Consider the following 13206-nt stretch of genomic DNA (forward strand, 5'->3'; position numbering starts at 1 on the left):
TAACTTAATTGAAGTGAGTATGCCATTGATTGGTTGGATATGTCAAGCAATGGTGAGACTGCAAAGAAGAATGGTTGAAGGCACGGGTCATGTGATGTTACCCCCATTTTATTCCAAAGACGAAGGGGAAAAAATGGAGATGTAAAAATTGCCACTTGGGATCATCATACGACAAGACAGCATGATGGGAAATAGTGACCCTTCACCTGTGTCTGTGCAAGGGACATCATTGTCCCTCGCCACACTAACATTCTCCGCTTCTCCAATTCAGCAAGAATTTATGGATCATGCCTGCAATAGCACTGCTTGGAAGACGTTCATCCTTAAACATGGCTCAAGGTGTTCAGGGACAGACTAACCGTTTTCTCCTGAAATTGCTCTACGATGTTTGCACAGCCCTTACCTGTGTCCATGCTGTGGTTCATCTGATGGTCACTGGTTTCTCCATCTTCACTTATGTAACCTGGCGGGGGAGTTTCTAGGGAGAAGAAAAAGGATATCATTATTAAACCACTGTTCATGTTCTGATGAGGTTAGATGTTGCATCAGTTTGGAGGTTTCATTTGCAGGCTCCAGAGTGAAGGGTAAAAAAGGTAGAGATCTTGTTACGTTTGATCTTGTTTTCTAAAGTTGGACCATGCCCCCCTGAATGTCTTGTTATTATTTACCAATTGCTTTCAACAATTGGTCCTGTGCCAACATTACTTTGGTTTAGTTTAGAGACACAGCATGGGAATGGGCTTGAGGCCCACCCGTTCATACTAGTTCTTTGTTATCCCACTTTCTCATCCACTCCTAATACGCTGGGAGCATTTTACGGAGGCCATTTGACGTACACTACCGCACGTCTTTGGGATGTGGGAGGAAACTGGAGCCCCCGGAGTAAACCTGGGCAGTCACAGGGAGAACGTGCAAACTCTGCGCTGACAGCACCCGAGAATCGAGATTGAACCTGAATCTCAGGCGCTGAGATGGCAGCTTTACCAGCTGCGTCACGAAACATTTTTGAGGCAAATAACTGAATTCCAGAGATGAAGTGGGGGTGCTTGACATCAAGGCTGCAATTTATCGAGTATGGCATCAAGGAACTCTGGCTAAACTGGCATCATTGGCCACAGGAGGGAATCCTTCTGCTGATTGGAATCATACCCAGCACAAAGCAAGGTTGTGGTGGTGGTTGAAGGCCAATCATCAGCCACAGGTCATCTTTGCAGGAAGAGGTAGTATGTAGTACTCTAAACCCAACCTTCTTCAGCTACTTTATTAGTGACTGCCTTCAATCGCAAGATCACAAGTAGGGATATTCGCTGTCAATTGCACAATGTTCAACAACATTGACGACACCTCAGATAATGAAACATGTTCTAACTAAATGTAGCAAGACCTGGACAATATCCACGCCTCGGCTGATAGATAGCAAGTAATAGTCACAACACACAAGTGCAGGCAATGACTATCCAACAAGAGAAAATCCAGCTACCCCCCCCCCCCCCTGACAATAAATGACATTACCATCAATAAATCCCCACCATCAATATTCTGAGGGTTACCATTGATGATAAACTAGAGTACCAATATACACGACGTGGCTATAAGAGCAGGAATCCTATGGAGTAACTCACTTCCTATGTCCATAAAGTCTGTCCACCACCTACAAGGCTCATCAGGAGACTGATGAAACACTCTCCACTTGTCTCGATGGGTGTAGCTTCAATGACACTCAAGGAGCTCAGCACACTGACAGAGCAGCTCACTTGATGGCCACCACTATCCACAACCACTCACTCCACCGATTGACCAACAAGATATAAACCTGGAGGGCAACCATTTCTACTCAGAATGTGGTGGGTATATGGAATGTGCTGCCAGAGGACATGAAGCAGTAACTATAACAGTATTTAAAAGACACTGGACAAGTGCATGGATAGGAAAGGTTTAGCGGGATATGGGCCAAACACGGGTAAATGGGACTAGCTTAGAAGGGAGATCTTGGTCATTATGGATGAGTTGGGCCTATGGACCTTTATCCTTGCAACATAACTCTACAACGATCTGTTATCCATCCTAAAAAGAACACAAAGTACTGGAGAAACTCAGCAGGTCAGGCAGCATCCCTGGAGATCATGGATAGGTGATGCTTCAGGTCAGGACACTTCTTCCAGGGACGTTGCATGACCCACTGAATTACTCCAACTTGTTTTGTAAATCAACAAATGCAGTTCCTGGTTTCTACGTTATCCATTCGAAACTGATTGGCTTGCTGGGTCATTTAAGTTAAGAATCACATACCCTAGGATTGGAATCAAACACACAGGGATAGCTAAGGATGGCACCTTAATTTTTAATGAAAAGATTTACACCAGCAGGTATTTTAAGAACTGGATATCTATGGTTACAATGACTGCATCCAGTTTCTGTAATTCTACATTTTCTTAATTGAATATAATCTGCACTTTGATCCACACCAATGAAGTATCAGAGAGGAAACATTGGTCGAAGTTGATGCATTTCGGCTGCAACCAACTCGAGTGACGAAAAGTCAAATGGCCCCACAACTGTGATCATTCACCGACTTTTGAAACCAAGAGATGGAAACTTGATAAAGGGCTTTACAAATTGCAGTCTTACATCAGGCTTATTGCGTGAGTACACAGCGGTTCTCGTGTGTTAAAATCTGATAACCAACACAGTGAGCTTCTTTCAAACTCTTTTGGAATGTAACGTCAGTTGCTCTACTCTATTTATATACATTTCGCAGGTTTTTTTTCTCCTTTTTCCAGTGAAATTATTTTCATCTCCGGCACTGCAAATAGCAGAAAAAGTGATGTCCCGGAATGTAGTTTGGTACCTGGTGTGTAGTTGCACTGTGGTTCGATGCCCGCTGGGAAGTTTGTGTTCTCTGGGATGGAATGTGTGTAGTCTTCCAGGGGTGGTAATTCAGCAGGCATATCTGTGTGTCTTGGCACGAGAACAGGAGGTAAAACTGTAAAACAAAACACACACACACACACAACGAATAGAAAGGACTTGAGATTATTTTCATTTAAGGCCAATGGAACAGCTCTCTATTTAAAGCTTCTTTTTCCGACCTGAATCTTCCAATACCCACTGGATGCCACTTTGGCAAGCGGGTGGCAGTCTCACCCGAGTCACAACATTTTGGTTTTGGGCTCCTTGCTGGAATTTCAATAACGTTGACTATACTAGGGCTGCATTGATTAAAAATATTGTCCACTGGCAGAAGAATTAAACCAGGGTCTTTGACACTCTGTTCACAGGGCTGATTAAGATTCCACGTCACTACTGAACAGCCAGCAGGGAGCTTGCCTGCCGTCCACACCAACTAAACAAATGAACAGTCACTCATTTCACTGCTGTGGGACTCTGCTGTGGACAGACCCCCCCTGTGCACTGTGTCACAAATTACCGCACTTGAACATAACGGGAGATTTGGGAGGCACAAGGGAACCCCTACCCAAATTCAATATCTCTTCTTGAAAGACAAGAAAGCAGGAAGTCAGCATTAAACACAAGCAAACTCCACATCACAGGAGGTTCCATCGCTGGAAAACAGTTCGTATTGCATTTTTCCATAACGTGAATCTGCATCATCAGCGCATGCATCGGTAAAATAAATACATTTTGTATTTATATCTTTATTTGTGTTTTAACAAGCAAGTTGCACGAGAGCGAGTTTTATTCCATTATCTTAAAATTTGTGGGTCATGATTTATGAATTATGCATGGGGGATTTCAGTAACCCAAACAATCGTAATGCTGGGGAAGGGGGTGGATGTAGTTACCTACATTCAGCAGGTTAGTCTGCGTCTGTGGAGGGAGAATTGAGTGAATGTTTCAACCCTCTGACCCTCAGGAAAAGGTTTCATGTGGAACTTAGTTCCTTTCTCACTTTTCCCAGTTCTGATGAAGGGCCATAGACCTGAAACACCAGTCGCTTTTCTCCCCCATAGATGCTGTCTGCCCCGCAGAGCATTTCCAGCATCATCCCCATTTATTTATTTCCTGCTCAGTAGCTCAGTCTGAGCAGTAGTAAGGGGAAAAAGGTGACTTGTCCCCGTCACACGCCTGACTCGAGCGGCAAGGGCTTCTTCTCCACCTCAAACACAAGCTTCGGGTGCTGGGACAAAGACCTCCATAAACCGCACGCATTTGTGCATGGCCAGAATAAACCTGAATCTCAGATCAGCAGCATGAAGCGATTTCAGGAAGTATTTACGAGTGGACACAGCAATTGGGAGGAGGAAATTTGTGATTGTCCTCAGAGACTGGTTCCCATGACAATGTCAACATGGCAGGGATGAGTTTCAGCAAAGATGCCCCATCAATTCTCATCAACTGTTCACAGGTCTAATGCAAGCAACCATTTGGTAAGGGTATCACCCAAATGGCCAAGAACCTTCCAGTAACAGTGGCCAGGGTGGAGGAATTTTGCTGTGTGAACCAATCTGGGTATATTAAGGATGTTCTTAAGGATTATCATTGAAGTTTCTTCCTACTCCCTCTAATGGATTGAATCCGGGGCCCAGGCAGCTCTCAAGAGCAGTGACTGGGCACCACTGTTAAATCCATGCAGGCTCATGTGGAAAACAGACCTTCAGTTCTTAGCGTCATAGAGTGATACATTGTGGAAACAGGCCCTTTGCTCCAACTTACCCACAGTGGCCAACATGTCCCAGCTACACTAGTCCCACCTGTGCACGTTTGATCCATATCCCTCCAAACCTGTCATATCCATGTACCTTGTTCAAAAGGGAACTGCAGATGCTGGAATATCGAAGGTACACAAAATTGCTGGGGAAACTCAGCGGGTGCAGCAGCATCTATGGAGCGAAGGAAATAGGCGACGTTTCGGGCCGAAACCCTTCTTCAGACAGATAAAAGCCGTCTGAAGAAGGGTTTCGGCCCGAAACGTCGCCTATTTCCTTCGCTCCATAGATGCTGCTGCACCTGCTGAGTTTCCCCAGCAATTTTGTGTATATCCATGTACCTTGATGGGATGGTCCCTGCCTCATCTACCTCCTCTGGCAGCTTGTTCCATACACCCACCACCCTTTGTGTGAAAACGTTACCCCTCAGATTCCTATTAAATCTTTTCCCCTTCACTTGGATCCTGGTTATGTTGCATATGGTTAATACGAGGGAGAGTGTTGCTTAAGGCTGGTGGATAGCTGCAAACTTGGGATTGTATCTTGTATTAGCATTTGTACTCTTGAATGACTGTCGCCAATAAAGTTTGCCTTCACTGAATGATCTACGTCTCAGCAAGTTGATGAGTGCCAATAATAGAGACCCTCATGTAATACATATTACGTGACATCCCATCCCACCCATCTTGTGCACATCTGCGTTCTTCTCTAGTTGGTGCTCTTACCTGGGGTCTCCACCCTTTGGTAGTGGTAAGGGTTCACACAGACCTCGTCCTTCTTCATGTGAAAGGCAAACTCACACATTTCCATGGCTCGAAGCTCGTGGTGGCTGTGAAGGTCCGGCCAGCGCCACAGGCGACAGTAGATGACGTGGGGCAGGCCTTTCCGATGGGATACCTGAAGCCTTCCATCAAGAGACCTAAGGGGCAACGACACTCCATCAGAACTAGAGCAGCATCAACAGTAAGCTCGCAATCGATATGTGATGAACATTTCAATTGCAACGGTGAGGCAGCACCAATAATTAATTTTGTTGTAAAGAAACATCAATAAGAAACCGTGGAATGCTCTCAGAAGATTTCCAATGCACTTTTTATCTGGGAAACCCGTTTTCATTCAAATGAGGGGACCATCTTGGCTGGGTGGGTTCCAGGACACATGAACAAATGCCCACCAAAGATTAAAACCATGGCTTAATTGGGGGAAAATCATGAGTGAATGAGGTGGGTGCAAGGCCATATTGGGATTTCCACGCAAGCTTCAGAATTTTGATAACGGCACAAGTCGAACAAAAGACACAAGGAACTGCAGATGCTGAACCTTGAATAAAGCACAAAGTGCTGGATTAACTCAGCGGGTCAGGCAGCATTTGTGGAGGAAATGAACAGGTGACATTTCGAGTTGGGAATGTCACCTCCAGACACCCCAGAGATGCTGCTTGACCAGCTGAGATACTCCAACCCCCTTTTTTTAAATGCAAGTTGATAAGAGAGTTAGGATGTGGGCATGACTTTGCAAGGTCATGTTGTTTGTTGGGTTTGCAGGTGGAGATAATTTCTGTAGATATCACTCCTGCCCAGGAGACAATTGAGGATTTCCCAATCAACGGGCAGGTTCATACACACCCCATCTACAGAGCCGCGGATATCAGAAGTCCCCGTGAAATAAATGCCGGACACGTCTTTGGGCGAGGTAGTTAAGCATTATTGGAAATGCTCTGAAGAAAGTTGATCAGGGAGTGGAAGAAATAGAGGTCCCAGCGAGAGAGAGAGAGGGGAATGACATTCAAGTGAGGAGCGCTGAAGCTTAGAAGAAATATTATTCCTGCTGTAACCGCACAATATTTAATCAGATTGCCAAATCCAGGAACGCAGCCAAGGTTCAATTGGAATGTTTACGTGGGCTACATGCAAGTTACTGTGTCACAACAAGTTTCATTCACATATGAGACAACCAGTGTTTTGCTCCTTAGTAACAGGGCTACAAACAAATACATATGCTGAGCACATCTCAAGGGCTCGGACCAGTTACATTACATTCAGACCCAGTCGGTCAGATGCTCGATCCCTGGTCTGTGCAGAGTAAGGCCACCTTTAACTGATGCTTGGCTGGACCTCACTACAGTGCACTTTCAGCTCTGAATCAGAAGGCTGTGTTCAATTCCCTCTCCAGAAGACACCAGGCACAAAGTCTCTGCCCGTCTCCCAATGCTGCTCCAGCAAAGATTCCATCTTTTAGTTGAGAGAAACAGTATGGAAACAGGCCCTTTGGTTCACCGAGTCCATGGCAAACTTTGATCACCTGTTCACACTAGCTAACCCACTTTCACATCCGCTCCCTACACACTAGGGGCAATTTTCAGAGGCCAATAAACCCCACGTATCCATAAGTCTTTGGGAAGTGGGAGATAGTGGAGTACACAGAGGGAACCCACGTAGTCACAGGAAGAACGTATATACTCCACACAGACAGCACCCGAGGTCAGGATTGAACCCGGGTCTCTGGCACTGTACGGCAGCAACTCTACCGCTGTGTGCCATCCATCCTGTACCCTCATGGTTGATATTATACTTCAATCAATAATTGCCCACTTGATCCCCAATCTATTGGTTTCTCTAGAGTCACAACATCTATCCATCTCAACATTGAATGAACATCCACCGCTTAGGTGGACGATTCCAGGAGTGTAAATGTTGCCGCTGTGCAAGGCTCTACCAGCTGCGCCCCTTTTGGAGGAAAAGCTCAGCTCAGGATCCCTTTATTCTCCCAGGATGGGACAACAATCCCATGGCAACATTTCAACAATGAGCAGAGTTCTCCTGACCAATATTTAATTGTTTAACCAAAACAATACAGAATGAATGATCACGTTGCTTTTTAAAGGGAGCTTGCGATATTACAAAAGGGTTGGAATGTTCCCCACATCACAGAACTGGCGACTCATCAAAAGGCAAGTCCAGCAAGATATCATGACAAGAATGTAATAATGACACAGAAACGTATCTCCCCTGGGCAAGTTGTAGCCACTGCTCTCTCCCTTATGCAGCGTGCCCACTGGGTGAATCTCCCCCCCGCTGCTCTCCGAGATTGGTGTTTCTACAAACCGTGAGAAACTGAGCCATCTCATTGCACCAAGAGGGATGGCAGAAAGCAGCATTCATTCTCAAAGAATGAGAGAGAAAGGAGTCACTGTTTTGATACACCACCAGGCATGCTAATACAGGTCATGATGACAGTCAAGAAGTTTATCAACATTGCTGTGGAATTAAAAGGCTCAGTCATGCCCTTGGATATTCCCAAAGTCTAGAAGATTTGGGCCAGAGTTCAAAACTTTTTATCAGTTATAATCAATTTTTTTTTTTTTTTAAGTAAAAGTGAAACCAATAGCTTCTTTATTCTATCATCAAATCTAGGCCTCATCTTTATGATATTGTTGCAAACGTCCCCTTGCAATCCAGCGATCATCCTACCTTATATCAGCCACTCTTAACAATGTGTACGAATGTTGTACCAAGGTCGTGAGCAGAGCAACCTTCACCTAATAACCTTGGCAAATAATTTGTAGATGCCCAGAATCCCAGGCTTGCTCAATATCCACTCAACCCAGAACTGTAAGGCCACAGCCACTAATAATTTGACTATTACATGTTAAAGTGATGCATTAATTTATGGAGAGCTGGGCTGCCCCAAAACATCCTGCGTCCAAGGGTTGAAAATCTGAAGCTGACCCATCTTTGGTTCCTGTCAGGCTCCATTGAATACCTTGGGTCTGCAGAGACCTTGCACCCCTCCTTTGTCACAGTGTTGAAGAATCTGGCTCCTAAACAGCCATTCAGTCTTCTTCCAGACAAACATCCCCACCTGCGAGCCCCTCACCCACTCCAAATAACTGGCACTAGGATTAGTCAGGGTGCCGCAGGAAGCACAAAAGAGAATGGACATTGGATGTGAAAGGAAGTAATGAGGAATGATTTCAAAACTGAAAGGACAGCAAACCAATGAGCAGACAAAAATCATTGGTGGCATGGGATGAAAAGAGTGTGCAAGTGAAAAAAGGAGAGAGAGAGGGAGAATGAGAGAGGGAGAGAACGAGAGGGGGAGAACAAGAGAGGGAGAACGAGAGAGGGAGAGAGGGAGAATGAGCGAGGGAGAATGAGAGAGAACGAGAGAGAGAGAGGGAGAGAGAGAGAGAACGAACAAGGGAGAGAGAATGAGGGAGAGAACGAGAGATTTGAGGGAAAGAGGTGAGGGAAAGAGAGAGGTGAGGGAAAGAGAAAAGGAGAGAAGAAAAATGGTGAGAAAAATGGAGAAAAAGAGAGAAATGAGAAATGAGAGAAAAGATAAATATTTGTGCTACTTTGTGCTTTACTGGAGCCCACACTGCAGTTTACTTGCAGGTTTACAGGGCTGAATGCTGACATGGGACCTTACAAACTACTGCAGAATTTGACCTTGTAAAGAGTCGGCTTGTTTTTATTCTCCATGTTACCAGCATGTTTGTCTGTTGCAGGAGTCTGTGTGAATCCAATACCTACACGTGGCTCGTGCCAACCATTCAGACCTTGAGTCACCGCCCATCCGCTTTTGGGTCGGTCTGGTTTTTGGACCGGGCAGTCCACAGCTTTCACAAACATAATCTGCAGTGCCAATGGCTGATCTTTAAATAAAAGCCTACTGTTTCGTCTGGTTGACTGGTAGAAATGCTGGGGATAGTTCTTCTGAACCCGTCTTGTGAAAATGTACCCCAATCCCATTACTCTGTGAGCCACTTGAATCCTGGCAGCTGACCCTGGACTTGGCTGAGAAGCAACAATCCATTCCAGGGAACTAGAATTGCCCCATTGAGCCTCATGGGAGAGTCCCACAGCCTCTTTCATCTTCTCTCGACAGCCAGACAAAAACTTGCTGAACCTTCCACCAGGTGGTTCAACTTAACACACACACATGCCCTTGGCTAACAGCTGAAACCTGCCCAAAGTCGATGTTGGTGAATCATGTGCACAGGAACTAGTTTAGCAGGGGTATGGGTTAAAATAGTATCTCTTCCTGTAAACAAATGGAGGTCTGTTAATGGTTGGTGCAAAGATAGTTCCTCATTTTAACGTTGCCCTGAAGATGACACTGAATAGAGTGCCACACGCAGACACAATGCACGCGCACACATATAGAAACAGTACGAACCGACCCAATTGGTTGTATTTACATTTTGGATATGCAGCATGGAAACAGGCCCTTCGGCGCACCAAGTCCACCATAACCATCGATCACCAGTGCACACTAGGGCTATGTTATCTTACTTTCTATCCACTCCCTACACACCAAGGGCAATATTACAAGAGTCAAGTCAAGAGAGAATATTGTCATGTGTCCCAGATAGCACAATGAAATTCTTGCATTTGCTGCAGCACGACAGGATATTGTAGTCATAAATACAGGTCAGATCAGTGTGACCATATATCATAGAATATATATATATACACACACCAGTAAACAGATAACGTGCAATAGGCTGTTATAGTTCATTGTTTGTTTGAAGTTGTGTTTAATAGCCTGATGGCTGTGGGGAAGAAGCTGTTCCTGAATCTGGATGTTGCAGATTTCAGGCTCCTGTCACTTCTACCCGATGGCAGCGGAGAGATGAGTGTGTGGCCAGGATGGTGTGGGTCCTTGATGATGCTGGCAGCCTTTTTGAGGCAGCGACTGCGATAGATCCCCTCGATGGTAGGGAGGTCAGAACCGATGATGTTTACGACTTTTTGCAGCCTTTTCTGTTCTCGGACGCTCAGGTTGCTGTACCAGGCCACGACGCAACCGGTCAGCATGCTCTCTACTGTGCACCTGTAGAAGTTCGAGAGAGTCCTCCTTGACAAACCGACTCTCCGTAATCTTCTCAGGAAGCAGAGGCGCTGATGTGCTTTCTTTATGATTGCATCAGTGTGCTGGGTATTACAGAAGATAATCAACCCATAAACCCACATGATTTTTGGGATGTGGGAGGAAACCAGAGCACCCAGAGGAAACCCACACGGTCCCAGGGAGAATGTACAAACACCGTGCAGTCAGCAACCGGGGTCAGGATCAAACCCGGTCCCTGGCACTGTGCGGCAGTAACTGTACCTGCAGCGCCTCTGTGAGACCCATTGTCAAGGAGGCTGCTTCAAGGAGTTTTACAGCGGATGTGCTTAGCTAGAATTCTTATAAACAGCTTTAAAAGAGGAAAAAGGAAATTGGTAACTGATCCGTTGCTGTTGCTACTGGTCAAAACGCACAAATAAAATTAACGGCCACACATGCAACATGATGCAAGCTCATTAAAACGGAGGCTCCAGGCATCTCCAGCATTTATTCAATGTTATTGCAGACAAAAACAGCTGCAAAGATTGACAACATGCACTTTTTAAGTCCCCCAAATAATTTGACACGGTGGATAATATAGCAGGCACTCTGAAATCAGAGACACATTAACAACTATGGAAAATCTTTGATCCAACTGCTAACTTTTTAAAGGCCGTGCTCTTTTATAATCTTTTTCATGAACTTAGGCCAAACTTACGGCTTTATAGCCTTGAATGCACTGGGGGAAGCATCAGCGCAGTGCTTCCTCAGTATTGTCACTGGGGTACCAACCTGGATTAGATATCTTCAGGTCTCCAAAGCAGGACTCTGGAAGGGCTGACAGCACTCTCCACAAAGCTTAAAACACTGCTCCACATTGTTCACTACTGATCTGATGCACATAGAATTCTCATTAAAATTGGGATCGCCAAGGAGAAAAGTGAAACAGGTCTACATTATGGAATAGAGGGCCACCTTACCATTTATGCACAGGAATAGATAAAGGATTTAGTGACCAGGCAGAATGCCTGCTGAACTCTCATGCCCTGTATAGAGCCATTTCTCAACCACTACAGCTGATGGGTAAATTAGTCTCCATTTTACTTTACAAAGGTGGGGAGAGGGAAAAAAAAAGTTGTTTCTGGGATCCTAAAAGATCCATAATTTACAATGAGATGGCATGCATAAACTTCCTGCCACAGCAAACAATGTTTATCAATTATCAAAGAATATGATCAGTTATTGTAAAGTTCACTTTCATCAAATATAGACTCCATCGCCACAAAAATTGCAATTATTAATAGAAAACTTGGAAAAATAAATGCAAAATCCAAACTGATGATTAAAGGGCCTGTCCCACTTTCACGACCTAATTCACAACCTCTGCCGAGTTTGCCCTTGACTCATACTCGCAGCATGGCCGTCACGAAGTCGTAGGTAGGTCGTAGGTAAGTCGATGGAGGTCGTAGGTAGGTCGTAGCAAGTTGTGATGCTAGTCGTAGGTACTCGTAGCATCAAGTAGGTCGGGGCCTTTTTTCAACATGATGAAAAATGTCCACGAGTAAAAAAGGTTGTGAATTAGGTGGTGAAAGTGGGACAGGCCCTTAAGCGTAGTTGTGGTGCACACAACATACAGGTATTTAAACTTTAGACATACAGCGCTGAAACAGGCCCTTTGGCCCACCGAGTCTGCATCAACCAGCAATCATCCCATATACTAGTACTACACACTAGGGACAATTTACAGAAGCCAGTTAACCTACAAATCTGTGCATCTTTGGAGTGTGGGAGAAAACCGGAGTACCCAGAGAAAACCCACGTGGTCACAGAGAGAACGTACAAATTACGTACAGACTGCACCCCTAGTCAGGATCAAACCTGGGTCTCTGGAACTGTAAGGCAGCAACTGTACTGCTGCGCCACCCAAATGTCAAAAGGGAAAGTTAGATAAAGGGGGGCAGAAGGAACAGCGTGGTAAATTATAGCTTTTCAACTTCTCATCCAGCCACTTTTCTACTTGGAATGAATGTTTTCTCACCAGCCTTTCACTGCAAGTTTCAAGCACTCTTTTTCCCTCATGTCTCCTTTAACCCTTCTATGATTAACTTAAATCACACTGGTCCACGAGCAACGGCATGAGCCAGATGGCTCAAAGGCTGCTGTCGTGTTTTATTTCAGAAACATGCAAGACTAGATACATCAGTCAAGGAGCACAATGCGCTGCAGGACAACCTTCTCCACTATTTTAATGCAGTTTTATTTTGTTGACATAACTCGGGTTCGTGCTGCTATTAAAGTGGCAGACATGCAAGACCTCTGAATATATTAAATTTTCTTCCGCCAAAAGCTTACTGTACTCACGGGACCCTCTCAAGAGGCGAAAAACCAGTGGAAAAGAAATTGCCGTAATGCTAGCCAATTGCTTTTTTTAAATAAAAGTTTAATTCCACACTGGGGTACAGTGGGTTATGGGGCTGGGGGAGGGGATTGAGCCAAATAACTCGAGTCAGGAGGTGGAGGAACAGGTGGCACTCGGCATCAGCAGTGGAGCGGGAGCAGAGGGGGTCTGATCAGGGGGCACGTCAGTGCGAGGGAGAGCGTGCTGCTGGAATCTAACCCCTCTAACCCACAACAGGCACTGCACCAGACACAAGTAACACCACCTTCAAAAGGCTGTGGCAACAGTTTGGCCAATCATTAAACC

General features: G+C 45.2%; 1 protein-coding gene across 2 annotated transcripts in view; it reads right to left on the reverse strand.

The window, feature by feature from the left end:
* smad3 (SMAD family member 3) overlaps window positions 1–13206 on the reverse strand; it is an 82679-nt gene that overhangs the window by 20310 nt on the left and 49163 nt on the right. For both annotated transcript variants that reach the window (XM_033050040.1, XM_033050041.1), the window contains exons 2-4: window positions 5393–5586; window positions 2849–2983; window positions 404–478 (exon numbers count right to left, since the gene is read on the reverse strand). In XM_033050040.1, the coding sequence (XP_032905931.1) occupies window positions 404–478; window positions 2849–2983; window positions 5393–5586 (404 nt within the window). The remainder of the gene's footprint in view (window positions 1–403; window positions 479–2848; window positions 2984–5392; window positions 5587–13206) is intronic.

Source organism: Amblyraja radiata, chromosome 34, assembly GCF_010909765.2.
Source record: "Amblyraja radiata isolate CabotCenter1 chromosome 34, sAmbRad1.1.pri, whole genome shotgun sequence".
Classification (NCBI taxonomy): domain Eukaryota; kingdom Metazoa; phylum Chordata; class Chondrichthyes; order Rajiformes; family Rajidae; genus Amblyraja; species Amblyraja radiata.